The sequence below is a fragment of the Dama dama genome, chromosome 24 (genome assembly GCF_033118175.1).
Source record: "Dama dama isolate Ldn47 chromosome 24, ASM3311817v1, whole genome shotgun sequence".
NCBI classification, from domain to species: Eukaryota; Metazoa; Chordata; class Mammalia; order Artiodactyla; family Cervidae; genus Dama; species Dama dama.
In genome coordinates this window covers 22,437,114-22,462,789 of record NC_083704.1, presented here as the reverse complement: position 1 = coordinate 22,462,789, position 25,676 = coordinate 22,437,114, and the positions used below count along the sequence as shown (strand labels likewise).

At 49.5% G+C, this 25,676-nt stretch overlaps 2 protein-coding genes across 7 annotated transcripts in view; both read left to right on the top strand.

Annotated features, from left to right (window-relative positions):
• MTMR14 (myotubularin related protein 14) overlaps nucleotides 1–3,496 on the top strand; it is a 43,991-nt gene extending 40,495 nt beyond the window's left edge. For 3 of the 6 annotated variants that reach the window (XM_061128011.1, XM_061128010.1, XM_061128013.1), the window contains 2 exons: nucleotides 17–172; nucleotides 2,910–3,496. In XM_061128011.1, the coding sequence (XP_060983994.1) occupies nucleotides 17–172; nucleotides 2,910–3,093 (340 nt within the window). In that variant the 3' untranslated portion in view covers nucleotides 3,094–3,496. The remainder of the gene's footprint in view (nucleotides 1–16; nucleotides 173–2,909) is intronic. The other 3 variants (XM_061128015.1, XM_061128012.1, XM_061128014.1) reach the window with 2 other exon arrangements.
• A 1,474-nt stretch (nucleotides 3,497–4,970) lies between these two features.
• Nucleotides 4,971–25,348, top strand: CPNE9 (copine family member 9). The gene is made up of 20 exons (XM_061128009.1): nucleotides 4,971–5,057; nucleotides 5,576–5,616; nucleotides 5,742–5,788; nucleotides 5,884–5,987; nucleotides 6,437–6,473; nucleotides 6,967–7,043; nucleotides 10,653–10,716; nucleotides 10,833–10,936; nucleotides 11,131–11,235; nucleotides 12,974–13,015; nucleotides 13,318–13,393; nucleotides 13,502–13,555; nucleotides 13,990–14,051; nucleotides 14,757–14,803; nucleotides 15,957–16,138; nucleotides 16,379–16,506; nucleotides 21,538–21,640; nucleotides 22,322–22,379; nucleotides 22,757–22,830; nucleotides 24,946–25,348. The coding sequence occupies exons 1-20, from the start codon at nucleotides 4,990–4,992 to the stop codon at nucleotides 25,129–25,131; spliced, it is 1,659 nt and encodes a 552-aa protein (XP_060983992.1). The 5' UTR covers nucleotides 4,971–4,989; the 3' UTR covers nucleotides 25,132–25,348.
• Nucleotides 25,349–25,676: the final 328 nt, after the last annotated feature.

The window sequence follows — 25,676 nt, the reverse complement described above, 5'->3', positions numbered from 1 at the left end:
CTCCTCTTTGCCCCAGATCAGTGGACCATCCCCTGCCCGGATCCCCTCTCTCCACAGACTTTGGCAGCTGGCAGATGGTAACAGGCTGTGGCAGTATTCAGGAACGGGCTGTCCTGCACACAGACTCCTCTCTCCCTTTCAGCTTCCCGGATGAGCTCCCTAACAATTGTCTGTAAGTGTCTTGCTTAAGAAGACAGGATGCCCCTTCCCCTGCCTGTGTCAGAAGCCGGCAAGCAGTCAAGTGCTGGCCAGGAATGAGGTGGCAGCTGGCCCCAGGGAGCTGGCCCCAGGGAGCTGGCCTGGGCTCCCTGCCCCTCCTGAATGTCTCCACTACGTATACCTCACTGGTCTTGCCCCCTGAGGTGTGAAGGGGGCTGATGGGCTGCTCAGGAAGGGTGCTGGAGTGTGTTCACTCTCCCCGGCCTCTGACACCCATCCATGGGTGTCTTGGGGCACACCCCTAGGGAAAGCTGGCTGGACTCTAACTATAGAGGATGCTATTTCGGTCCAAGTCTTTGCCTGACATGAGAATCCTTTGAAAGCAGAACAGTGGGGTAGTGAAGGTAGGTGTATGGTGGAGACAGAGCCAGAATGGAGCTGGGTTAGCCCAAGGGCTGCACTCCCAAGCAGAACCGAGGGTTCCTTGCTGTTCCCTGGCCCCTTTTGTCATCTGCTTTTGCCTCTGGTCAGGAAAGAAAATTGGACGGGCATACTAAAGCCCACGCCTATAAACTCCTCTTCCTCGGAGGCTCCAGTATTGGGCCTCCAGCTCAAGCAGTGCATCTACCTGAGCAGCTGCCTCTCAGGCTGCCCTGCCCCCTGCCTGCTCTGCTGTTTCACAGGTGTCAGATGGCAGGGAGCCTCCGGTGGCCTGGGGAGCAGGATCTGCTTCTCGGCTGTGGCTGCCTGAGGGCCTTCAACTCCCCACCCACCACTGCCCCCGCCATGGGCTGAATGAGCTTCAGGTGCTGGGTGGTCGTCACCACCTTCAGGATCAGCTCATGCTCTCCAGTACTGACAGGTTGGAGGCAGGTTGCCCTTGGAAGCTGAGACAGATTCTGCCTAGGGCAGGCAGGGGCCAGACCTTGGGATTCCCAGATGGTCCTCGCAAGCCCTGGCCCTGCAGCTCAGGAGTAGCCCAAGGACTTCAAAGGCCTCTAGGGCTTGGCACAGCCTTCTCTATAGCCACTCCCTTAAGCCAGAAATAAGATCTTTGAGAAAAATTAAAGACATAGTTCTCTTCATGTTTCCGTAGGCTCTTGCTATTGAAGCCAAACACCCTAGGAGCTGCAGGAAGCTGACATCTCTGCCGCTGCATAATAGCACCCTCACTTACCTGGCATTAGCCACTGAAATGGGCAGCTTCAGCCCTGGATCCTGTAATTAATGCCTTAGGTAGTTCTCTGTGCTCCCAGCCATTCCTCAGGTTCTGGGTGGTTCCCAGAGGAGGGCTAGGTTCTCCATGATCCCATGGCCTCTGAGATTGCAGGGTGGGCATGGGCTCAGGGTTGATAACTGGTGAGATCACATAGTATGTGGGTTCAGTGCTTTGGCTTTGGTGTCAGAGAGAAATTAAATCCAAATCCCAGCTGTTAGGTTTACAAGTTCTGTCTTGGGGTTGAACCCTTGACTGCTGTGAGCCTGCTCGCTCATATCTTGAGAGGGAATGACACTGGAGGAGCTCTGCCCACCTTGTGTCCTCAAGCGGATCACATCCTCTCTGGGCTCCAGGTATCTTGTTTCTAAAAGAGGTTGTGATCTTTTCCCTTTCTGCCTCCCAAAATAGGGGGCAGTGAAAATGCACACATATGGACCTTCAGGTAGTCCTGTGAATATGAACTACTAATCTGAATTTCTCCTGGTTATATGCTCTGAGGGAAAGCTAAAGAGGCACACATGGTCTCCAGCCTATGTGAAAACTAATTAGGAAGTAAAGAAGATCTAGGGCCTCGAATCTCCCCCACATGCCAAGAGAGACTTGGGAGTTGTTCATGGTATTGCAGGAGTCCAGGATCAGCCTCACTTCTTTGTGCTTCTGCTACAGTTATTTGACTTTTCTTCGCCCTAGAACTTGCTGCTACTTCTGCTATTGCTGGTGTTTCTCTCTCTCTCACACACAAGCACAGATACACACACCCCACTCCCAGCAGTCTACTTTTCCGGGGTCTGTTATCTCCATACGTAAGCCCTGGACTGTCATTTATCCTCATACCTCCAATGTGCTCCCCAGGCCCCAGGTACAAGTCATCTGGACTTGGGAATTGGGGATATCGCTGCTGCTTCTGACAGATTCACAGGAAGAATTACCCAGACGTTGGTCTCTTAGGGGAAATTTTGGAGGGAGTTGGTGTTCAGGGCTGGTCTTGGTGCTTAGGTGGATAGGAACGTGAGAGCTCATCTCATGTAGGTCTGTGACCTTTTCCCTAATTCCATCCCTCCTGCCCCTAGACTTCATAACTGAATCCAGAGGTTGTGTGTGGTTGGTACCTCAGCCCTTTTCTATGAATGACCCTTCAGGTTACCAGATAGTCTCATGTGGAATTCACACTTTTTGTTACCCTTTTTGACTTGTGATAAGTGCCTGTAGAGGCCAGGAAAGGAAAAGTAGATAGAATCAGAAAGGAAATCCTGCTGGAAAAGCCAGCCCCTTCCTAGAGGTTTCCCTGGGAACTGCAGTGACTAAAGGTGAGGGCTCTGGCCTCTCTAGGTAGGAAGAGCAGCTTGAGGGAGAATTTAAGATGGGAACAGGACTGAATGTTTGGGGCCTGAACCGCACGGGCAGCATGGCCAGGGGCAGATGCTGGCCTTGTACTGGCGAATGCAGGACAGCCAGTGGGGCGTAAGGATGAGAATGATGGATCCTGCCCCGGGATAATGCATTAATTCTCTCTTTCCCTCCCTCCCCACAGACTTACAGCCCTGAGTGAACGAGAGACCCGGCTACAGGAGGTGCGCTCAGCCTTCTTGGCTGCATATAGCAGCACAGTGGGGCTTCGTGCAGCAGCCCCCAGTCCCTCTGGTGCCATCGGTGGCCTGCTGGAGCAGTTTGTCCGTGGCGTTGGACTCCGGGGCACCAGCAGCAGCACCTTATGAAGCAGCCAGCCCACGACAGCTTCCTGATCCTCTCTCACCTGAGCGGAATCAAAGCCATGCCCAGCCAAGGGGTGCTTCAAGGTCGGGGGGAACTTCCCTTCACCATCATGCACACGGCAGCCCCGAAGCTGAGCAGGACCGAGGACGGGGTTCTCCCACCCCCAGCTTCCTGACTGGTGTCTGCCGACCCACTTGTCACTGCCTCCCACCCATGTTAGTCTTTGCCAGGATTCCTGTCAACTCTCAGAACTGTGTAGCATTTCCCTGGGGTCTTGGGGGAGGCTGATACTTCACAAAAGACCTCCAGTTTCCATTCTTGTGTCCTGGGGAGGAGGGGTCACCTGCACTGAAAATGAGGCAGTTTAACACAGATCACAAAATGAAATCAAAGTCTTTTTGAACAGCTACTTTCTTGCATCATCATTTGGTTGCTGTCTTTGTGGAGTTGATTAGAAGGTTCTCACTTTCCCTCCTTTTGCTAAAAGAAGGAGCTTTTATAGGTGGGATGGAGGAACATAGGAAGCAGGAAGAGATTGGAGACTTGGATGTGCCTCTTAATTCCTGAGCCATGAGAGTCTCCAGTGAGATGGCAACACATAGCAGTAGGCTGTTAAGGTGGGAACAGTGGTCCTCAGGCCTGAATGGGCCCCAGTCACTTGGGGAGCCTGTTGATCCATGCAGATTTACAGGGCTGCCTGAAATTTAGACTTGAAGTTGCTGAGTTCTTCATTAAGCTGGAAAAAGGGGTGGGGGGAATCTTTTTTTTTTTTTTTTGGCCATGCCCTGGGATCTTAGTTCTCTGGCTGGGGGTTGAACCTGCACCCTCAGCAATGAAAACGTGGGGATTCCTAACCATTGGACCACCAGGGAATTCCCAAGTAATCTATCATTAACAAGTTCAGCAAACAGTCTGCTCCTGGTACAGGTGACCTGCAGGCCCTGCATTTGGTGAGGAATTGGCTTCCAGGGCCTGGAAGGCAGTAGGTGATATGGGGAGGGTGAACCTGGCTGACCACCACCGTCATTTACTGTGTGATCTGCAGTGAGTTGCATCCTCACAGAGTGTCTTCATCTCGAACACCATGAAGTCATGTGGGTTCAAAGACATGGACAAAAGGTTTTGTCCATGTCCACAGTGCACCGTTTACTGACCTCTGACTCTAAACACAGAAGAGGTCATTAGTGTGAATGCCCAGAAGAGGGAAATAATACCAATGAACATTTCTTGAGTATTTACTGTTTATAATCCCCTACGTTAAATCCTGTTTATAGGTTATCTTGATGAAATTTTACAACACCTCAAGTATGTGCTATTATGGCCATTCTTAGCAGTGAACTGACTGAGCCAATGAGATGTTGTTGAGTAACTTGCCCAAGGTCACACAGCTAATGAGAACAAATGTGTACCTACGCCTATTCAGAGACTGAGGAAGGGCCGGAATGGCAAGGGGAAGAGCGGATTGTTGAGGGGCAGTTCAGGAAGAGCAGTCTACCCCGGTGCCCACTAGGTATCCAGGATGCCGGTCAGCATCCTGGACAGCGCTCGTGGGGGCAGGCCTGGCTCTCTCCTCGGGGAGATGCACTGGGAGGACTCTCCCACCTAGTGAGTTGGAGTTCGGATCTGTGTAAGGTTCCTGGCCTACAGGAGGCTGCTCCAATGGGGTGGGGGCCCCCCGCGGGGCCGGGCGGGGCTGCATTGCCATCTGGAGCCGCTGCGCGGCCGGCCACAGTGAAGGCGCGAGCAACCAGAGCGCACGCAGGGCTGGAGGGAGCACAGCCTCCGCCGCCACCGCCGCGGCGGCACATGGGCCGGCCCCGCCGTCGCCGCCGCCGCCGCCGCCGCCCCTAGCAGCTCCCGTCTCGCAGCCTCCCGCAGCTCCGGCCGCCCGACCAGCCATGTCTTTAAGCGGAGCCTCCGAGCGCAGCGTCCCGGCCACCAAGATTGAAATCACCGTGTCCTGCCGGTGAGCGGGCCGTGCTGGGGAGGGCTTAGGCATTGCCCCAGCACCACCCAGTTCAGGGGCTCAGCGCGAGCAGGGGGTAGACCCCAGGAGAAGAAGCATCCGGGCCGGGGAAAATCGCGGATGCAGACTCAGGGGAGTTGCTAGCGGACGCGGGGAGGGGGTTCCCTTGAATAGCCCCAACCACAAAAGAGGGCTCAGCCTGCGGCTTGAAGGGATGGGTCGCGGGGATCCAGTAGGATCTGCGCCCCAGCAGGGTAAAGTTCTGGGGGCTAACCCTCTTTCCTGGGCCCTTACAGGCAGTCTGGACGCGTCCAGTCCGCAGAGAAACAGCTCTTAGGCTGAGATTTCCGGTGTTGTCCAGGGTGCTGATAACACGGGACCCCGGCAGGGTGTAGTTACGGGGGAGGGAGGTGTGATTTGAACCCCGTGCCTCCCTAGGTGCCCACCTCTGGGTAGGGTACCGGCAGTGGGCTCCAGGATGATCCACTCGCTGTCCGTCTGTGTGTCTCTTTCTCTAGAAACCTGCTGGACCTCGACACCTTCTCCAAGTCCGACCCCAGTAGGCGGCACCAGGGTCGGGAGGGAGGGAACTTGGGGTCCGAGAGCACCTGAGGGGCGGGGAGGGGGCGGCGGGCCGACCTGACGTCCTTCCCTCCCCGCCCCTGCTCCCGCTCCCGCCTGCAGTGGTGGTGCTTTACACGCAGAGCCGGGCCAGCCAGGAGTGGCGGGAGGTAAGTCCTAGAACCCTCACCCAGTCCACGGCCGCGCCTGGGAAGCACCTGTCCCCTTTAGCAGGCCCCGTGCTGATTGTCCACTCCCCATTCAGTTCGGACGGACCGAGGTGATCGACAACACACTGAACCCAGACTTCGTGCGCAAATTCGTCCTCGACTACTTCTTTGAGGAAAAGCAAAACCTGCGCTTCGATGTGTGAGCCCCGCCCAGAAACCCGGCTTGGACCTCCCCCAACCTGGATCCGCCCCCCAGCGGGCCCCCCCCCCCCCCCCGACCTGGCTCCACCCCCAGGCCCAGTTCGGTGGCACTTTGAAGGACTCCTCTCTAGGCTTAGCGCCGCCCCCAAGTCTAGGTTGGCCACTCCCCAGGCCTAGTCCTGCTGACAACCCTTCTCCTTAATTGGCTCCGCCCCTTTCTAAGTCCCACCTCTGAGGTGACCCTGCCCCCAGCAGGCCCCGGACTTGACCTCGCCTAGGTCTGACTCCCTCTGACCCCGACTCCTGTCCAAAGGAGGTCCAGGTTGAATTCCGGTACAAGACTGCCCCACCCTCCACCCACAATTTTAACCTGGACTCGAAATCGGACCCCTTTTCCAGGCTCTCTCCCACCACCCCCGCCCCATGTTGGTCCCACTCTCTTCCCAGGTACAACGTCGACTCCAAAACCAACATCTCCAAACCGGTGAGCGACCGTTCCCTCACGGGCAGGCTGGGCACACAGGCGGCGCTCACTGTGTGTTAAACGACCCTCCTTAGAACCCTCCTACCCCTCAAACCCGACTCGACCTTCTTCGGCCCCGAACCTGCCCTCCCTGCCCTCCTCTCCTGTTCCTGCCTCGGTTTCCCGCCTGTGCCTCTTACTCACTGCTACTCTTCCTTCTCGACTGCTGCTGGGACCCTCAGAAGGTGAGGCTGAATGGGGCTGGGCGGGGTCAGCGTATGGTGTGTGTGAAAGGTGAGGGGTGGGATGGTATCTTGGCAGGGTAGAGGCTGTGGGCTCCAGATATCAGGACCAAGAAGGGCGGCTTGTCTGGCCGCATCCCTCCTCTGAAGCCCTGGCTGGGTGGTTCCACTGCCTCCAGTCACAGTGGTCAGTGCAGCATCATCACCAGGGCCGGGCTGGGACTCTCACCACCAGCCGCTCCTGTCCTCGCTGACTCTGTATCCCCGTGCAGGATTTCCTGGGCCAAGCGTTCCTGGCCCTGGGAGAGGTCATCGGAGGCCAGGGCAGCCGAGTTGAGCGACCCCTCACGTGAGCTGAACCTGAAGGGGAATGGGGGAGGGGCGGGCCTCCGAATTCTCCTAAAGATGCAGCTGACTGTGTATTGTTGGAGGCTGGGATTCCCCTGGTCAGGTGCCTTCAATGGCTCCCATCACCTCCTGGGAAAATCCAATCTTCAGGGCTTTGCTCAAGTCACTCTCAGCCCTGACATATCTCCTCTCTCTCTCACTCTCTCTCCTCACTCTTTTTCTGAATCTGATTCAACCTTTAAGGTCCACTTCCAAGTCTTCCTCACTAAATCAAGTTCTCTGGAATTTACATTACATTCACTCACTAAATATTTATTAGCACATTTTGTATGCTATACCCTGGGCTGGGTACCAAGGATTTATCCATTCCACAAACACTACTGAGCATATACTCTATATGAGCCACTGTTCAAGTGGCTTGGGTTGCAGTGGTGAACGAAACAAAGGCTCCTGCCCTCAGGGAGCTTATGTAACAGAAGAGGGAGAGAAATAGTACAAAACTGAAATAATAAATAAGTAAATTACATAATGTCCTAGAAGACATGAAGTGCTGTGGAATGAAAGTAGAACAGAATTAGAGTGACCGGAAATGCAGGGTGATGGGTGCTGCAGTGTTCTACAGGAGGGCTGAGGAGGCCTCATGGAGAGGTAACTTCGGAGCAATAATCTGAAGAAAGTAATGGAGTGAGCTGTGCTGATATCTGGAGGAGGGATGTTCCAGGAGAGGAAACTGCCTGTGCAGAAGTCTGATGTGTTCAAAGAGCAGCACGGAGGCCAGTGTAGGTGGAACTGGGTAAGCAGTGGGGAGAAAGGAGGAGGTGAGCTTGGTGAATTCACGGTTAGGGCCTGGGAGCCACTGTGAGGACTTTAGTTTTTACTCTGAGTTGGGAGTCAGTGGAGAGTTCTGAGCAGAGGAATGCTCTAACTTGCTTTCAAAGGATGCTGCTGGGTTGAGACTACATCCTGGGGGGGGCGGGGGGGGTGGGGAGGGGAGGCAAAAGTGGAAATAATCTACGGTGCCAGCAGTGAAGGAGGAGAGAATTAGTTAGATTCTGGATATAAATTGAAGATGGAGCAGCAGATTCCTGACAGACTGAATATGGACGTGAGAGAATAAGAAGAGTCGAGGATGACACCAAGGCCTTTGGCCTGAACAAGTGGAAAGATGGAGTTGCCATAAATAGAGATGATTTTTTTTTAGGTGAGGGAGGAGTAAGTTGTGGGAGGAAGTCAATGAGGAGTTCAGTATGACGTATTGAATTTCATAAATTTTTATTAGACAAGTAGATGTGTCAAATAGGCAATAAGAAACATAAATCTTACATGCTCTTTTAGGACATGAGATTAGATGAGATCACTAAGGGAGTGAGGAGAGAGAGAGAAGACCAAAGACCAAAACTCCATGTGTTGGAGCTAGGAAGGGAGACTGAGAAGGAGCATTAATGAAATGGGATAACCGAGAGTGGGTGGTGCTGTCCCGGAAGCAAAGGACGTGCATCAAAGACAAGAGAGTGGCTGATCATGTCAATGCCGTGGCAGTCAAGAAAGGTGAGGATTGGGAACTGGATATTGGGTTTAGCAAGACAGCAGTCGCTGGTGACTCTGCTTGTCAGAGTTTTGAAGAAGAGGTTTGGATAACAGCCTGGTTAGGGGGGTTTAGAAGAGAATGGAAGGGAGAAATGGGAATTAGGAATCTTTCAAGGAATTTTACTGCAAAGAGGAGAAGAGAAAAGGAGGGGTGGCTGGAGAGGGAAGTGAGATCAAGAAGAGGTTTGTAATATTTTAACCTGAAAAAAATTATATCACATTTGTATGCTAATAGGAATGATCTAGTAGAATCTGAAAATCTGACATAATACAAAAAGGGAAAGAACTTCTCTGGTGGTCCAGTGGTTAAGACTCTGTTTCCAGCACAGAGGGTGTAGGTTCGATCCCTGATCGGGGAACTAAGATCCCACATGCCTCATGCCATGATCAAAAAAAAGGGGGGGACAGTTGCTGGAGTGATGTCTCTGTACAGGCAAGAGGGAGGGTGTGGAATGTAGCACACAGGGGAGGGATAAATAGGCACATGGTAGTCATTTATAGCAACGGTAGGAAGGCCTCGTGTGGGAGAAGATACTGGAGGCAGGGTAGGTGTCTGGTGGGTCTGTGGACACTGTCTTCTGGTTGCTTCAGCTTTGTCAGTGAAGTAGGAAACAAGGTCATTGGCTGAGAGTGAGGACGGAGGAGGAGGCTTTTTGGGTTGAGGAGAGAGGAGGAGTGCAAGCGCCATCTCACAGCACTGGAGAGTGAAGGGACTCAGAACGCACAGTCTGATTAAGGACCTGCTTGACCCTTTTGGTCACACATCTAAAATGAGTGTGGGTTTTCCTCTGGCCATATCCAGTTGCACAGGTGTGGTATGGGTTAGGCAGAGAACTGAATTTAATTCAGGCTGTGGTTCTGCCAAATAAGTAGACAGAAGTGAGAGAAGGGCTAGGGGAAAGGAGTAGGATGCAAGGGAGTGATTATTATAGTCCAGAGTGACTGGAATTCACACTGGGTGAGGAGATGAGGGAGAACATTAAGGAGAGAAAGAACAGTGAGAAGGCAGTAGCATCAGTGACTCGCTTCTGGGTGTGCAGGTGGAGAGTCCCTGCACTCATTACACGCTGTCTCTTTAAAGCACAGAGAGTCAGAGATCAAAAGAGCCAACGAAATGGTTCAAATTCTCATATTAAAGATGACGAAAATCACATGGCAAGTTGGAATCAAAACTTGAACTGAGAATACTCCCAACCTAGCTTCCTCTCTGTCACACTTTGGCTCTCCTGGAGTTTAGGGTTGGCAGGCCCATATCCACAAGGCCTCTGACTGCTTGGAGACCCAAAGCAAGTTGGGGATGGGTGTCCAGGCATATGCAAGTGTCCCTTCTTGGATCAGAAGAGGATAAGACTGCCCTGGTCTTTCAGATCTCACTCTTCACAATCTTCTGAAAGCACAGCATCTTTGACCTAACAAACCAGTCCTTCTGCCCCAGATCTGGGTAATAATTGCTCTCCCTCATTCAGGACTGTTGCATCACATCACGCTCTACTTGCCTATTGGCCTTGACATCCCACCTGCCCCTGGAAACTCCCTGAAGGCAGGGTCTGGCAGAGCTGGAAGGTGCCAACTGGCCAAATTGTACCTAAAACAATGCCTGGCGTATAAGCAGAGTCTGCTTTAAGAAACAGAACCACCTTCGTATCTACCAAGCTTACCAACTGCTTTTTATTCCATACGTTCATTCTGATCTTTTCACAACCCTAAGAGGTGGACAAGATTCCCATTACATAAAGAGAAAACCAAGGGCCCAAGGAAAGGAAAAACAACTTGCCCAGAACTCTAAATCCTATGTTTCCCATGCTACCATTAAGAGATGTCCACACAGGCTAAATTAACCCCTTCCTTCCAGACCAGAGACCCTCCCCAGTCCAAGTCAGGTCCTACCCCACCAGAGATGGAAACACTCAGGACAGTCAATAAATGGCAAACTGAATCCCCTGGCCTACCCAATCCCAGATTGGCCACCCCAATCCTTGTTTCCTACTCTCCCCCCTCACAAAGAGGCTTTTTCTGCTTCCAGGGGTGTACCAGGCAAGAAGTGTGGGACCATATTGCTGACTGCAGAGGAGCTTAGCAATTGTCGGGTCAGTAAGGGCCACATGCTAGACCCAGGAGGCTCTCTTCTCTCCCCAAACTCCCTTTAGTGGGCTGTCTCAGTCTGGGGGCAATTCGAGCATCAATAGTCCAACCTCATCCACAGGATATTGCCACCATGCAGCTGTGTGCAAACAAACTGGACAAGAAGGACTTCTTTGGGAAATCAGACCCCTTCCTCGTGTTCTACAGGAGCAATGAGGATGGCACGTGAGTCACTGCTCCCTCTATTGCCGTGGGCCCATGAGGGCTCTTAGGCTGGGACATCTTAGACTCCATCAGGACCTGAGCCCAGAATTCACTTAAGGCAGCACCCAATATGTGCTTAAATCAAGCATATCAGGCCCTGTCTCTGGGCTCAGTCCTACCCCAAAGGCAGGTTCCAGTCCTCTTGTCCTCTCCAGGTTCACCATCTGCCACAAGACAGAGGTTGTGAAAAACACACTGAATCCTGTATGGCAGCCCTTCAGCATCCCTGTGCGGGCCTTGTGCAATGGAGACTATGACAGGTCTGCGTCAGTATAAGCTAAGGAGTAAGGGGACAAGGGTGTGAGAGTGGGGTTCTTGGGCTGAAGAATGAAGGTAGAAGTGCCATAATAGCACTGGAGGATCCTGCTCAGTGAGACAGAGTTTTGGACATGGAGATGGGTGCCTGGGAAGGCAGATAGATAGCCACATGGATGAATAGGTAGATGGACAGATGGATGGGTGGATGGATGAATGGATGAAAGGGCAAATCAATAAGTGGATGAGCAGATACATGGATAGATAATCAGGTGAATAGATAAACTGGTGCTTGAATAGATGGGTATGTGGATGGATGTATAAGAGGACCGGTGGGTGGGATGGATGAATGGATAGCAGATGAATGAGTGAATGGACTGCTGGGTGGATTAGTGGATGGATAGATGATGGGTGGATTAATGGATGGATGGCTAAATGCATGAGAGGCTGGATGGGTATATGAGAGATCCATGGTTGGTTGGAGAGGCAGAGGGGTGACTGAAAAGGCAGGAGGGTAAACAGGTGGAATGACAGGTACATTAATGGATAGACAGATGAACAGGTGGTAGAGGGAATGGATGGATGAGTGTAAAGTAGATGGATAGGCTGACCATATGAATTCACAAATGGGCAGTATGAAGATAGGTGAGTGGGCCCATAAGTAGATGGTTATGTAGACAAGTGGTTGATTAGACAAATACCAGATGGCTGAGTGTTTGGTTGGGTAGATGCATGGAGATACAGATGGACGCTTGTATGTATCAGTGAGTCATTGAAGGGCGGGATGTATAGTTATATGGGTGATAGAGTTTAATAAGTAATTGATTGGTAAATTTGTATGGGTAAAAGGGTGATTAGATGGCAGGATGGATGGTTGAATGAACTGCTGCATAGGTCAGTGGCCATAAAAGATGACTTAGGCATAGCTGTTAAGAACATGGTCTTTGAAAAAAAAAAAAAAAAGAACATAGTCTTTGGAACCAGGATGTCAGAGTTTAAATCTCAGCTCAGCAATTTACTTGTTATGGTCCTTAGTCAAGTTACTAGTTTCTGGGCCTCAGTGTCCTTATTCAAAAGTAATAATAGTATTAATACTTGCTTTATAGAGTGCTTGTTAAATTAGTCAGTGAAAGTGCTGAGAACAATGCCTGGAATGTGTGTGTGTGTGTACTCAGTTGTGTCTGACTCTTTGCGACCCTCTGGACTATAGCCAACCAGGCTCCTCTGTCCGTGGGATTTTTCAGACAAGAATACTGGAGTGGGTTGCCATCTCCTACTCTAGGGGGTCTTCCTGACCCAAGGATCAAATCCACATCTCCTGCATTACAGGTGGAGTCTTTACCTTTTGAGCCATCGGGGAAGCAAAGGAATTCCCTGGTGGTACAGTGGTTAGGACTCTGCATTTTCACTGCTGAGGGCCTGGGTTCAGTTCCTGGTCAGGGAAATAAGATCCCACAAGCCATATAGTGTGGCCAAAATATTTTTTTAAAATCAGTAGTAAAGAATAGTAATAGTGGTACAAATAGCAGCAGCAGCAGTAGCAATAATGATAGTGTCAGTAGACAGCTGGGTACATTCGGGGACTGATAAATGGATAAGACAGATGGGAGGAAGGTTGATAGAAGGACAAATGGATGGATGGAAGGATGATCTGTGTATAGTCAAGATCATCTTGACTAGATGGGTGGGGGTGTCTCAGATTTATCCTACAAACCTAGCCTGTGTTTATCTCCTACATTTCAGAACGGTGAAGATTGACGTGTACGACTGGGACCGGGATGGAAGGTAGCACTGCCCTCTCCTATAATTAAACCAAACAGTTCCCTGAAATATGTAGCACTCTCGCTAGGAACCCCAGAGTAGCCCTGGGAGCCAGAGATGGTGACGACAGATGCCAGGTCCCCTCAGTTGTCTCTCGGGGACACCGTCTCTTCCCTTCTCTCCCTCTTAGGTTGGTCTCTCTTCTGACCCAAGGCCCAGTGCCTGGCAGACCAAGTAGCGGCAGGGGATAGTGAGGGTAAAAGACTGGTCTCAGGGGTGGCTCCAAGCCAGCAGCAGTCGCTTACCTGCCCCTGGCCTCATTGCAGCCACGACTTCATCGGTGAGTTCACCACCAGCTACCGAGAGCTGAGCAAGGCCCAGAACCAGTTCACCGTGTATGAGGTGAGAGCTCAGCCGCGCCCAGCTTTCCCAGGCCTCCACCCCAAGTGTGCTCAGTCTGTGCTTCCCTTCACCTGTGTCCCACCATCACCGTTACCTTACTGCGCTTAGGTACTTAACCCTCGGAAGAAATGTAAGAAGAAGAAATACGTCAACTCGGGAACCGTGAGTACTCCCTAGAGCTCTGGCCCTCTGTGGATCCTTCTGTTTCTGTCCCCAGAATGGGGACACAGAGCATGACCACTCGGTGAGGGTATGGGAGAGCTATGGGTGCAGACTGCTTGCACATAGTGATGTTGGATACAAGGTGGCACCATTTCAGTTTTCCTTTTGTTTTGTTTTTTATTCTTGTTTTTCCCCTCACCTAAGGAAATTTGTTTGATCTTTAATCTTTTGCAGGTTTTTCTGGGGGGGAACCCTAAGTTTTATTTCATGATTTAATATACTTTTGGAAACCCAAGTATGTTTCTGATGGCTTCCCCTCTTGCCCTTTCAGAAATCGGACAGGGTGGGTCAGGGGCTGGAGTTGAGTGCCTCTTTCCCTTTCTCTAGCGCAACCACCCTTTCCAAGTAGCAGGGCTGCCTCTTCTGTCCCACAGGTGACGCTGCTCTCCTTTTCTGTGGACTCTGAGTTCACTTTTGTCGATTACATCAAGGGAGGGTGAGTCACAGCCAAGCTCTGGACTGAAAGTCCAGCAACGAGTTTCTCCCAGTTCTGAGCCTCAGTTTTACTCTTCATTAATGGTCAGGATCCGATGAGATCTTGAAAACACGTGGCAGACTATAAAGTGCAAAGTGCTGTCCATCGTAGTTCTCTCCATAGGGCTGCCTTTCAGCCCTAGCTTCCAGCCCCCCTGGGAAGATGACAGACCAGTGGTCTCCCGTAGCCTTACTGGAGCCCAGACAGAAGATATGGCTAGGCAAGAGGGAGAGGCCAAGAGAGAAGGAAAAGACAAGCAGGCTGTAGGGTACATTTTCCTTGGTTTAGTGGATGCAAGCAGACCTCAGAAAGGTACTTTTTTTCTCTAAACCTGATTTTAATGTAAAATGGAGATGTTAATTACTACTTTAGGACTATAGTAAGGGTTAAATTAAATTATGCATATTATGTCATGAGGTAGGCATTTAGGAATAAATGGGGCATGTGGGAACCCACTCCCCAAAGTGTGTTCCATGGGCCAACAGCATCTGCCTCACTTGGGATTTTGTTAAAAATGTAGAATCTCAGGCTCCACCCAGACCATCCAGATCATAATTTGCCTTTTAACACGACTCCCATGTGATTCAGATGCATACACGTGTTTGAGAAATCCTGGTATAGTAAGTATTAGTCCCTCATTTCTCAATCCATCTATTTCCCCAACAGGACACAGTTGAACTTCACAGTAGCCATTGACTTCACAGCTTCTAATGGTGAGGCATGGATGGGGGAACAGGGTGTGGAGGGATTCTAAAGAAGTTGTTAGGGATAGGCCTGAATTAAAACCTGGGAATAAGAGTTAACCTATCCAGGAAGCCCAGCCTTGAGGCAAGGCCCAGTTAGGCTAATACTGGGGCAGGAGTGTTGTGGAGGTAACGGTGGGAGAGTACAGAAAGGTAAGTGGGTAAATGGACCAAAGAAAATTGAAAGGATAAATAGCTCTAGGTAGCTTGAGAAGTGGACGAGTAGATGAGTGGATGGGAGGGAACAGAAGTGTACTGACAGATGAACAGGTAAATGGGTGGATAACTGTGTGGGTAGACAGACGAACAGTGTGAGCCAATGGGTCTGAGTGAGTAAACAGGCTGAAGAGGTGGATGCATGAACTGGCATGTGGGTGGACAAATGGACAGGTGTTTAAACTGGGAAAATAGATGAGTGGACAGGTGGATAGTGGATGGATCCATATGAGGACAGACAGGTAAATGAATGGGATGAATAGAGATGGATGAATGAGTAGATGGACAAAAGAATATGGTTATATGGATGGATGGGAAAGAAAGAGAAATGGCAGGTGAGCAAGTGGATAGATGGCAGGTTGGCTGGCTGGATGCACAGGTGGGTGGCTAACTGGATAAGAAGATGGAGAAGCAGATGGATAGAGGTGAATAGGTAGATGGATTTATGGCCAGTGGATCGGTGAATAGATGTATGAGCAGGTGGATGAACTGATGGATAGATATAGGGGTTGGTACATGGATAGTTTGAAAATGAACATTTGGATGACTGAGTAAAATAATGAAGGAGTACATGGGTAAAGAGGCTTCTCTGGGGGCTCGGTGGTAAAGAATCTGCCTGCCAACACAGGTGACATGGGTTCGATCCCTGGGTTGGGCAGATCCCCTGGAGAAGAGAATGGCAACCCACTCCAGTATTCTTGCCTGGAGAATTCCATGGACAGAGGAGCCTGGCGGGCTATAGTCCATGGGGTCATGAAAGAGTCGGACACGACCTAGAGACAAAACACCAACAACAGCATAAAGAGTGGATGAATGGATAGGCAGCGCATAGATGCATACAAAGACAGGCAGGTGAACAGACAGATCATCAAGATGACCATGAGGTGGGGCTCCTGTTTCCTTACAGGGAATCCCCTGCAGCCCACCTCCCTGCACTACATGAGTCCTTATCAGCTCAGCGCCTATGCCATGGCCCTCAAGGCAGTGGGAGAAATCATCCAGGACTATGACAGTGACAAGCTCTTCCCAGCTTACGGCTTTGGCGCCAAGCTCCCTCCAGAGGGACGGATCTCCCACCAGTTCCCCCTGGTATGGTATGGGCCAGAGCCTAGACTCCACACTCTGGAATCTGGCCCACCCAAGTTGACAAAATTTTTCTGCTTAGATTTTCTTCTAAGGGTCAAGGACATGCAGAAGAGCAGGATCTAGGGGAGGGTGGCAGAGCAAGGAGGGGAGCTGGGTTGGAGTCTGGAGGGGAGTGTGAAAGAGAGCGGTGGAGAAAGGCAAGAGTGAGCTGGGATCAGTCCAGCAGGGCATCTTCCCTGACAGAACAACAATGATGAGGACCCCAACTGCGCGGGCATCGAGGGCGTGTTGGAGAGCTACTTCCAGAGCCTGCGCACAGTGCAGCTCTACGGGCCCACCTACTTCGCCCCTGTCATCAACCAGGTGGCCAGGTAAGGAAACTGGATGGACCTGGGGGAAATTAAGGGGACCAGACAGGGGACTGACTTCCCAAGGATAGTGAATTTAGGCTTTGGGGAAAGGGCGAAAGTTTCAGTGTTGGCCAAGCTCTGGTATGAGGAGGTTACATCAGGCCTTATTCTGAGGTAGAAAGAGTGTCAGTGAACTGCCCCAACCCCACTTCCTGGGAACAACAAACCAGGCCTCATGTTTGGGGAAGAGAGAAGGACCTAGAGAACAGTGGATAAGGCACACACTTTGGCATCAAACCTGGGAGTGACCCTGGGTCCACCAGCCACTAACCTCATCTGACCTGAAGCAACTTAACTTCTTTCTAAGCCTCCATTTCATCCATGTAAATGGGTATAATAATGGATGATAAGAGCATCTTATTTTTATAGGGATATTGGGGATTTAAAATTAGGTAACAACATAAGAATAATTAGCACAGTGTCTGGCCCATAGTCAGTGCTCATGGTAGATTAAAATGAGCTCAAGTTGTAGATTAACGATGAAGAGTAACTTCTAAAAATAGAAGAGTAACTTCTAATTTTCAGAATAAAAACACAAAGCAAAGAAAATCCAACTTACATATCAAATGATTTTTAATGCAAATAAAATAAAATGACTGAACTAAAACCGAACATATGTTAATGAACTTAAGTTGGATAAATTTACCTATTAAAAGAAAAAGTTTCTCTGATTGAATAAAAAATAATAATTCTACTATATGCTAAGGGCTTCCCTGATAGCTCAGTTGGTAAAGAATCTGCCTGAGACCTCAGATCGATTCTTGGGTCAGGAAGATCCCCTAGAGAAGGGATAGGCTACCCACTCCAATATTCCTGGACTTCCCTATGGCTCAGCTGGTAAAGAATCTGCCTGCAATGTGGGAGACCTGGGTTTGATCCCTGGGTTGGGCATATCCCCTGGAGAAGGGAAAGGCTACCCACTCCAGTATTCTGGCCTGGAGAATTCCATGGACTATAGAGTCCATGGGGTTGCAAAGAATTAGAGTTGCAACTGAGTGACTTTCACATACATACTATATGCTAAATAGAAGAGACCCATGTAAAACAAAATACCTCAGAAAACTTGAAAGTAAAAAGATGAAACAAAAAAAATAATAAAAGTGGAAGAATTTCAGGGAGATATATATATCCAGAGACTCCCTTTTCCTCTAATAAAGATTAGTTTATCTTCTAATTCATCATGAGATAATAGTTTCTTTAATTACAAAAGTAATGTAACATTGCTGTTGAAATTTTAAGGATGGAGATATTAAATAAGAAATGACCCAGAAAATGGCCCATGAGAATGTGGAGAAACATATATATATATATATATATATATATATATATAAAAACTATATATAGTATATACACAGTTATATATATAACAATATAATATAACTATATATATATATAGTTAATGATAGTCTTTTCCTTATGTAACCATAATGGCAGTCAAATTTGATGTAACATTTCACTACTGATCTTTTCACTTAATAATGGGACCTGAGCACATTTTCTTTTGTTATTGTTGTTAAACAGATTTAAACATTATCTTGGGCAAATTCACTGATTCACTCATTCATTTACTGATTCAATGAATATTCCATAAAGAAAAATGTAGCATGAATGTGGGCTGTAGAGCTAGACTAAGTTAATACACCCACTCTACTACTTACTAGCTGTGTCACTTTGGGCAAGACTCTGAACCTCTCTGTGTCTCTTTCCTCAACTGTAAATGAGAATAATAATAGCTACATCATAGGGCTGTTGTGTGGAGAAGGCAATGGCACCCCACTCCAGTACTCTTGCCTGGAAAATCCCATGGACGGAGGAGCCTGGTGGGCTGCAGTCCATGGGGTCTCGAAGAGTCAGACACGACTGAGCGACTTCACTTTCACTTTTCACTTTCATGCATTGGAGAAGGAAATGGCAACCCACTCCAGTGTTCTTGCCTGGAGAATCCCAGGGACAGGGGAGCCTGGTGGGCTGCCGTCTATGGGGTCGCACAGAGTCGGACACGACTGAAGCGACTTGGCAGTAGCAGCAGCAGCAGAGCTGTTGTGAGGACTAACTTAATATTCGTCAGGCACATAGAACAGTGCCTGCCACATGGTAAGTGGTATAGGTGTGAGCTATTACGATTATTATCATTATTACTATTCAGAGGGCATCTGCATGTGCTCAGATATCTGCTGGGGCACTGGAGACTCAGATGAATCAGATCTAGTCTCTGCCCTTGAGATCTCCCGCCTTGGCTCAGGAGACAGAAATATAAATAAATCATTACCTTCTACAGGCCAGAGCTTCCCAGACTTTTCCAGCAAGTTGCCTATTGGCAAAGGCAAACAACTGCTTCCCCTAGGGGTAACTGGGGGCCCGGTTGAAAGCAGCCGACCTGAAAATGTCTTTGAAATCCCCATATTTTATCTTAACAATTCATGCAGATTTTACATGCTTCTGACATTGTGTCCATATTTGCTATAATTTAAGGTGTGGGGAGGTGTGTTTTAAGTATACTTAGAGACATCTAGCTTTATCCACCAGATCATATGGTGTAATGGGTGCTTCAGGTATCCTGTGACCTTGGGTTCCCCTTGGCATACATGTTGGTACACTCAGGGGTGTAAGAACCCATGAAGGGCATGCAGCCCATCTTGGTGGGTGGCATCCAAGAGACCCAAGGCAGCCTAGTTGTGGAGGGACCTGACTGCTTGGCTGGGTGCAGAGGGCGAACTGGACTTTATCAGAGGAAGACGTGCAGAGCAGGCCTGGCGGCAGGAACTGCATGTGAAGAGCACAGAGGCATGAAGGGGCAAGCTCGGTAGACAGTGAACAGTACACCGAGATCAGAGTGTGCAGTGTGCATGGAGCAGTAGCCAAAGAGCAGGCGGGAATGAAGCCTAGAGGCATCAAGAGCTCAGGCTTTAGGCTTAGTCTGTCAAGTGTGGACTGGGGCCCTGGCTTCACCACCCCTTTGGAATGTTATTACTCATGCCTGTACACTTCACTTTGGAATAACAAATGTGCCCACCTCTTAGAAGGGTGGTGAGGATTCAATCAGGTCACATATGTCAAGTGTGCAGCCATGATTTTGATGATCACAGATGCCGCTTCGTTGTCTGCCACCCCACAGACAGGTGGGGCACAGACTGGCTTTCCCCGGCCCGTCACCCAGCTCCAGGTCTAAATGGCCTTGGGGGTGCCAGGCTTCTGCAGGGAGCCACGGATGTGCCTCTCAAGTCCCCAAACCCTTCCGCACCACCCCTCAATGCTCCTGCTCACAGATCCCTTTGTGAGGGTTACCCATTACTCTGACCTCCTCCGTCTTCTGTATTCTACCTACAGCTCCTCGAATACACTCTCTCTCGGTTTGCACACGCCATTCCTTCTCTCTGAAGACCCTCCCTTTACCCTCCCCCTCCCCCCACCCCACCTCTGCCTCCACCTCATCCTAGCTAACTCCTACTCACTGTTCAGGTCTTAGGTTAGACCTCATGTCCTCAAAGCCCTCGCCTCATGGCATCTCCATGCTGTAAGCATCCGTCTCCCCCAGGACAACGGCCAATTCTCTGCTGCAGGCTCAGCACCAACTTGGTGTCTGACACACAGCAGGTGTGCAGTGATTATTTGCGGAATGAGTGAATGACAGGAAACGGTGGCAGCCCAAGCCTATGAAGAGGCCGCAGCCGGAATTCAGGAAAAGAGCAAGGCTGCTAGGGAGGATCATGGCCCACGCCCACCCTGGGCCCTGGGCAAAATGAACTGTAGCTGTTTGAATTCTCCACTCCCACTATGCTTTCCTCTGGATTTTTTATATCAAGCTTAGATACCAGCACTGTCCGACAGAACTCTCTGCAGTGATGGATGCAATGATGAAGATGTTCTGTGTCTTGTGATGTCCTGTATGGTAGCTCCCAGCCACATACAGATGGTGAGCACCTGGAGTGTTGCTTGGGCAAACAAGTAACTGAGATAATTTTATTTAACTTAATTTATATAAATTTCCATATGAGCTGGGGACTGTCTTACTGGATAGTGCAGCTCCATCCTTTCCAATCCTCACAGGGCTTGAGACTGGAAGAGCCCGCGTCTGCCATGGCCTTTGTGCTGTCTGCGGTCTTGTTTCTCTTATGTATAAAATAAGGGGACTGGTCTCAATGACTTCTGAACTCACTTCAGATCAAAAAATCTTGGGAGTCAAAGACTGATAGTGAGAGAAGGAAAAAGACTCTGGGAGCAGCTGTTACACTGGCTGAGGACCCAGAAGCCTAGGCAATGGCATATGATGAGCAGAAGGGAGAAGGGAGGAGGAGAAATGGGTGAGAAAGGGGAGAAAGAAGGCCTTCAGTCTTTGGTCTTGTTCTTGTATAAACACCAGGATCACTCCAGGGCCAACAAAGTCCTGTGTGATCTGGGCCCCACCCCATTGCAATCATATGGCCCACGCTGCTCCTCTCACTTTCTGGACTCCAGACAGGGTAGACTTCCTCCAGTCTCATTACAGGGACTTTGTCCATGCTGTTCCTTCTATCTGGAATGACCTCCCCCTCCCCTTTACTTAGCCTCCTCTCCCTCCTCTTCTCCTTCATCCTCAAACATTGTTTCCTCAAAGAAGTCTTCATTGACCTGGGCCATGTCAAGATCCCTACGGGATGCTGTCATAGCAGTAGCTTTTCCTCTCCTAACTCTCCTCACAAATGCAATTCTTCAGCTATTTCTGTGATTGTTGGTTCACTGTCCATTCTCAAGAGGATTTGGGGGACTGTTTCTTTCTCACAACGCGTAACATAGCCTACCTAACACAGTAGCTACCATAGTAAATGCTCTGTGAGTGTCACTGGAGGGATGGTCGGAGGGGGCAGGCAGCCAGCTCTGGGGAAGGAGCATGAGCTTCTGAAGCCCCAGTCCTTGTCCTCTGCTTACCGGACCGGCTGTGGACGTTTTAGGGATAGACATTTCTTTGGACTCTCTGGGCTTTCAGCTGAATTCTGATCTTAGCCTCTCCCCCAGGGCTGCAGCCAAGATCTCTGATGGTTCCCAGTACTATGTTCTGCTCATCATAACTGATGGGGTCATCTCGGACATGACACAGACGAAGGAGGCCATCGTCAGTGTAAGTCTGAGGAGGTTCAGCAGGGAGGGGTCATTGCTAATAACTGTCCAGGGGTGGAGATTTTGCCCTACATGCAAGCTAACAAGTCAGGCTGACAATTTCATGGATGCTGGCAGTGGACACAGACTTCTGGATCAAAAGCAAAGGTGCATGGGACTTCCCTGGCAGTCCAGTGGTTAAGACTCAACACTTCCGCTGCAGGGGGCATGAGTTCAATCCCTGGTCGAGGAATTGAGACTCCACATGCCACTATTCCCAGCAATAGCAACAGCTCAACTATCAGCATTGGCTCTGATTCACTAAGTCCCACTTCCCAGAAGATAATGTGCCAAGGGCCAGATGACCAGTGGGTTGTATTATGGAACAGAAACCCTGAGTGTAGAAAGCCTAAGCCTTTTATCATGGGCAGTAAGCATGCCTGCCCTTTGTTCCAGCAGGAGACATTTTATTATACTGAACAGTAAACAAACCCACCCTTTGCTGTGTATAGGAAGACCCTGTATCTTTCAAGGCTGTTACATATGCAGACATACTTGAAAAGATAGTCTGGCACAAAGAGAAATCAGTGCCTCTGCTTGTAAGATGTGCCGAAATATCACACACAGAGAGAACTGTCCCCCAACAGTCACTTCCCTTGTTATGGCTGCTCACCCCAACCAATTACCCTCTTTCCCCTCATAGGCCTCATCACTGCCCATGTCTATCATTATTGTCGGTGTGGGACCGGCCATGTTTGAAGGTGAGTAAGATGGGGGGTTTTCATGAGTGGGACCAAGAACTGGGGAAAATAGAGGAGGATCTGGGAACCCAGGCCTGTCTCATAGAGAAGATAGGATGGATGCCTTTGTCGGACCTTGGCCAAGTCAGACCTTCTCTGAACCCATTTCCTCATTATAACCAAGGTTGTTGATACAAATACTTCCCTCCTGGGGTTCCTAGGATGATGGAATGCCTGGGAGGGAATAATAATAACTCCATTACAATGCCTAATATCTGTAGGACTTTGATACAACCATTAGGTGGTCTCTTGATGACTCCAAAGGGGAGCCAAGAGGCAGAGGGTAGCATGGGCTGTTGTGGGAAAGGCCAATCAGCTGAGGGGTGTCTTTTCTGCAGCTATGGAAGAGCTGGACGGTGATGATGTGCGCGTGTCCTCTAGGGGACGCTATGCCGAGCGCGACATCGTTCAGGTAGACTTGATATCATGGGGTCAAAAGAAAGTCATGGTGTCAAAAGGCATGGTGGGAAGGAGGGGCTAAGTTAGCAGCCATTCCCCTTTACTGCCTTCCTTTCTTTTTTTTTCAATTTTTATTTATTTATTGGCTCTGCTGGGTCTTCATTGCTGCATGCAGGGCTTTCTCAAATTTATGGGAGTGGAGGCTACTCTCTAGTTGAAGTGTGTGAGCTTCTCTTGTTGCGGAGGTTGGGCTCTGTGACCCGTGGCCTCTAGACCATGGGTTCAGTAGTTGTGACGCGAGGTCTTAGGCGCCTCAAGGCCTGTGGGATGTTCCTGGACCAGGGATTGAACCTGTGTTCCCTGCATTGGCAGGTGGATTCTTAACCACTGGGCCACCAGGGCAGTCCCTTTACTGCCTTCTTAATCACTTACCTTTCTTCCCTTCACTCTTTCAGCCTTCCTACATTCATTCAACAAATTCTTTTTGAGAAACAGGCAGGTTGCTGCAGCCATGGTGGATTCGTAGTGTAAGAGATCCCCAAGGCACCTGCCCTCTAGTGGAGGCAGCCAATAATAATGGCACAGTTCATTAGATTGTGCTAAGTGCTCCAGAGGGACAGCAAATGCCACAGTAAGAGTCTGTAACTGGGATCTGATTAGGCAGGATTGTCAGGGAAGGCTACTACGAGGAAACGACATTGGAACTGAAATCTAAAGCAAGGTATAAGCATAACAAGCAGAGAGCAGCAGGTGAGAAGGCCCTTAGGTTCAAAATAACTGGCCCAATCATGGAGAAGGCAAGAGGCCTGAGTGGCAGGATCACAGCAGTGAGAGGAAGAGGAAGGCAAGGCCCTGCCAGTCATGGTGAAGTTTGGGGCTTTGTTCCGAAATAATTAGAAAGCTCTTGAAGGATGTTAGAGAAGTGAGATGGTCAGTCTCACATTTGAGACATGCAGAGAGGCTGCAGGAACGTGGACTGCAGCAGGACTAGGGAGAAGGCAGGGAGATCTGTTAGTGAGGAAGCCTTCGAAGCAGTCCAGGGATTTGGATGGGAATAGGAGCAGTGAGGATGGAGAGGAGAAACAGGTTCAAAAGACAATTTAAGAAAAAATGTATGAGAATTGAATATTTGATTAAATGGTGACAGGGAGTCAGGGGGGCTTCAAGAATGATTCTTAGTTTCCTAGACTGAGCCCCTGGTGAGTGATAGCCTCACTTACTGGGAAAGGAAAGGCTGGAGGAGGGGCAGATTTGGCAGAAAAGCCTAGAATTCAGCTGTAAACACATTGGGCTTGAGTTATCCGAGACAAATGAAAGGGGATGTGATATGGGCAACTAAGTTGTGACTCTGGGCCTTAAAGAAAAGAAGGTAGGGATGGATGTATAAATGTAGAAGTTATCAGGGAACAGGGTCTTTTTTTTTTAAATTGAAGTACAGTTGCTTTACAATACTGTGTTAATTTCAGTTATGTAGAATAGTGATTCAGTGCTTTTAGTTTATACTCCATTTAAAGTTATTACAAGATAAAAGCTACAATACCCTGTTACACAATTTATCCTTGTTTCTTATTTATTTTGTCTATATTAAGTAGTTTGTACCTCTTAATCCAGGGAACAGTTTGTAAATGTGTTGAAAGTGTATGAAATCACCCAGGAAGAGAATTAAGAAAGAAAAGGCATCAGATTTAGAGATTAGGCAGACCTAGAGCATTGGGGTTGGTTCAGGGAGGCATCCAGAAAGGTAGAGAAAATCTAGAAGAATGTAATGTGTCAAGAGTGGGAAGTGTTCAGGAAGATTATGGTGAAATGTAATGGAAAGTTCAAGGGGAGTCAGCAGATGTGTGACAATCACTGCCTGCTGGACTGACTGGGGAACATGGTGCTGCTGACTTCGTTAGCAAGAGCAGTTTCAGTAGACTGCATGAAGCCAAATTAGAGTGGTTTAAGGGTGAATAGAAGGTGGAAAAAAAGTGGGTGGGGAGAAAGCAAATGTAGAAAGTTCCTCTAGATAAAGTGGGAAAGAGAGTGATCCTTAGAGATGTTAGGGGTCAAAGAGGAAGCCTCCCCCCTGCCACCTTCCCCAGTCCTCTCTCTCCTGGCCACCCATTCCTGATCGTGCCTGTCGCAGTTTGTCCCATTCCGAGACTATGTCGACCGGTCGGGGAACCAGGTGCTGAGCATGGCCCGACTTGCCAAGGATGTGCTGGCGGAGATCCCAGAGCAGCTACTGTCCTATATGCGCACCAGGGACATCCAGCCTCGCCCGCCACCCCCTGCCACCCCCAGCCCGACACCAGCTCCAGAGCATCCCTGAATAGCCCATCTAACCAATGCCCAGCAGTCTGCCTGCCTGCCCACCCATTGCTTCTGCTCAAAATCAGAGGCACCTGGAACCTTGGACCTCACTGGGAGGGCAGCTTGGAGGATCGGTCTTGGCTGGTCGAGCCCTCTGCCCCATCACCCACAGAAGGGCCTGGCACTGTCACCACCTCCCTGCCTTCTTGCCAATAATAAAGCTGATCTTTACTCCACTTCTGTCTCATGGGTCTTGGGGAGGGAGGCTGGGACGCCCAGGGTCTGGGACACACCAAGAGAAAGACGGAGCAAGGACAGCTTCAGCTAGGGATCATCCCCATCCTAACACCCATTCATCTAACCCTTCTTCAGATATTCTTCAAATACTTTAAGAAACAAGTGAATCTTTATGTGTGTACATTTTTCCTGAGGAGAGAGGCCCATAGCTTTTATCAGATTCTAAAAGGGATTCTTGACCTCAAAAGGGGTCAGCTTTAAGATGATTCTGTATAAATCTGCTCTAATCCATCTAGTTCAAGTTTTTTGAGTAAGGATATTTAAAAA

Coding starts and splice junctions, on each gene's coding strand:
- CPNE9 (XM_061128009.1), top strand. CDS start 4,990: ATGTCTTTAAGCGGAGCCTCCGAGCGCAGCGTCCCGGCCACCAAGATT. Junction 13,016..13,317: donor GACTGGGACCGGGATGGAAG/GTAGCACTGCCC, acceptor GCCTCATTGCAG/CCACGACTTCATCGGTGAGT. Junction 13,394..13,501: donor ACCAGTTCACCGTGTATGAG/GTGAGAGCTCAG, acceptor TACTGCGCTTAG/GTACTTAACCCTCGGAAGAA.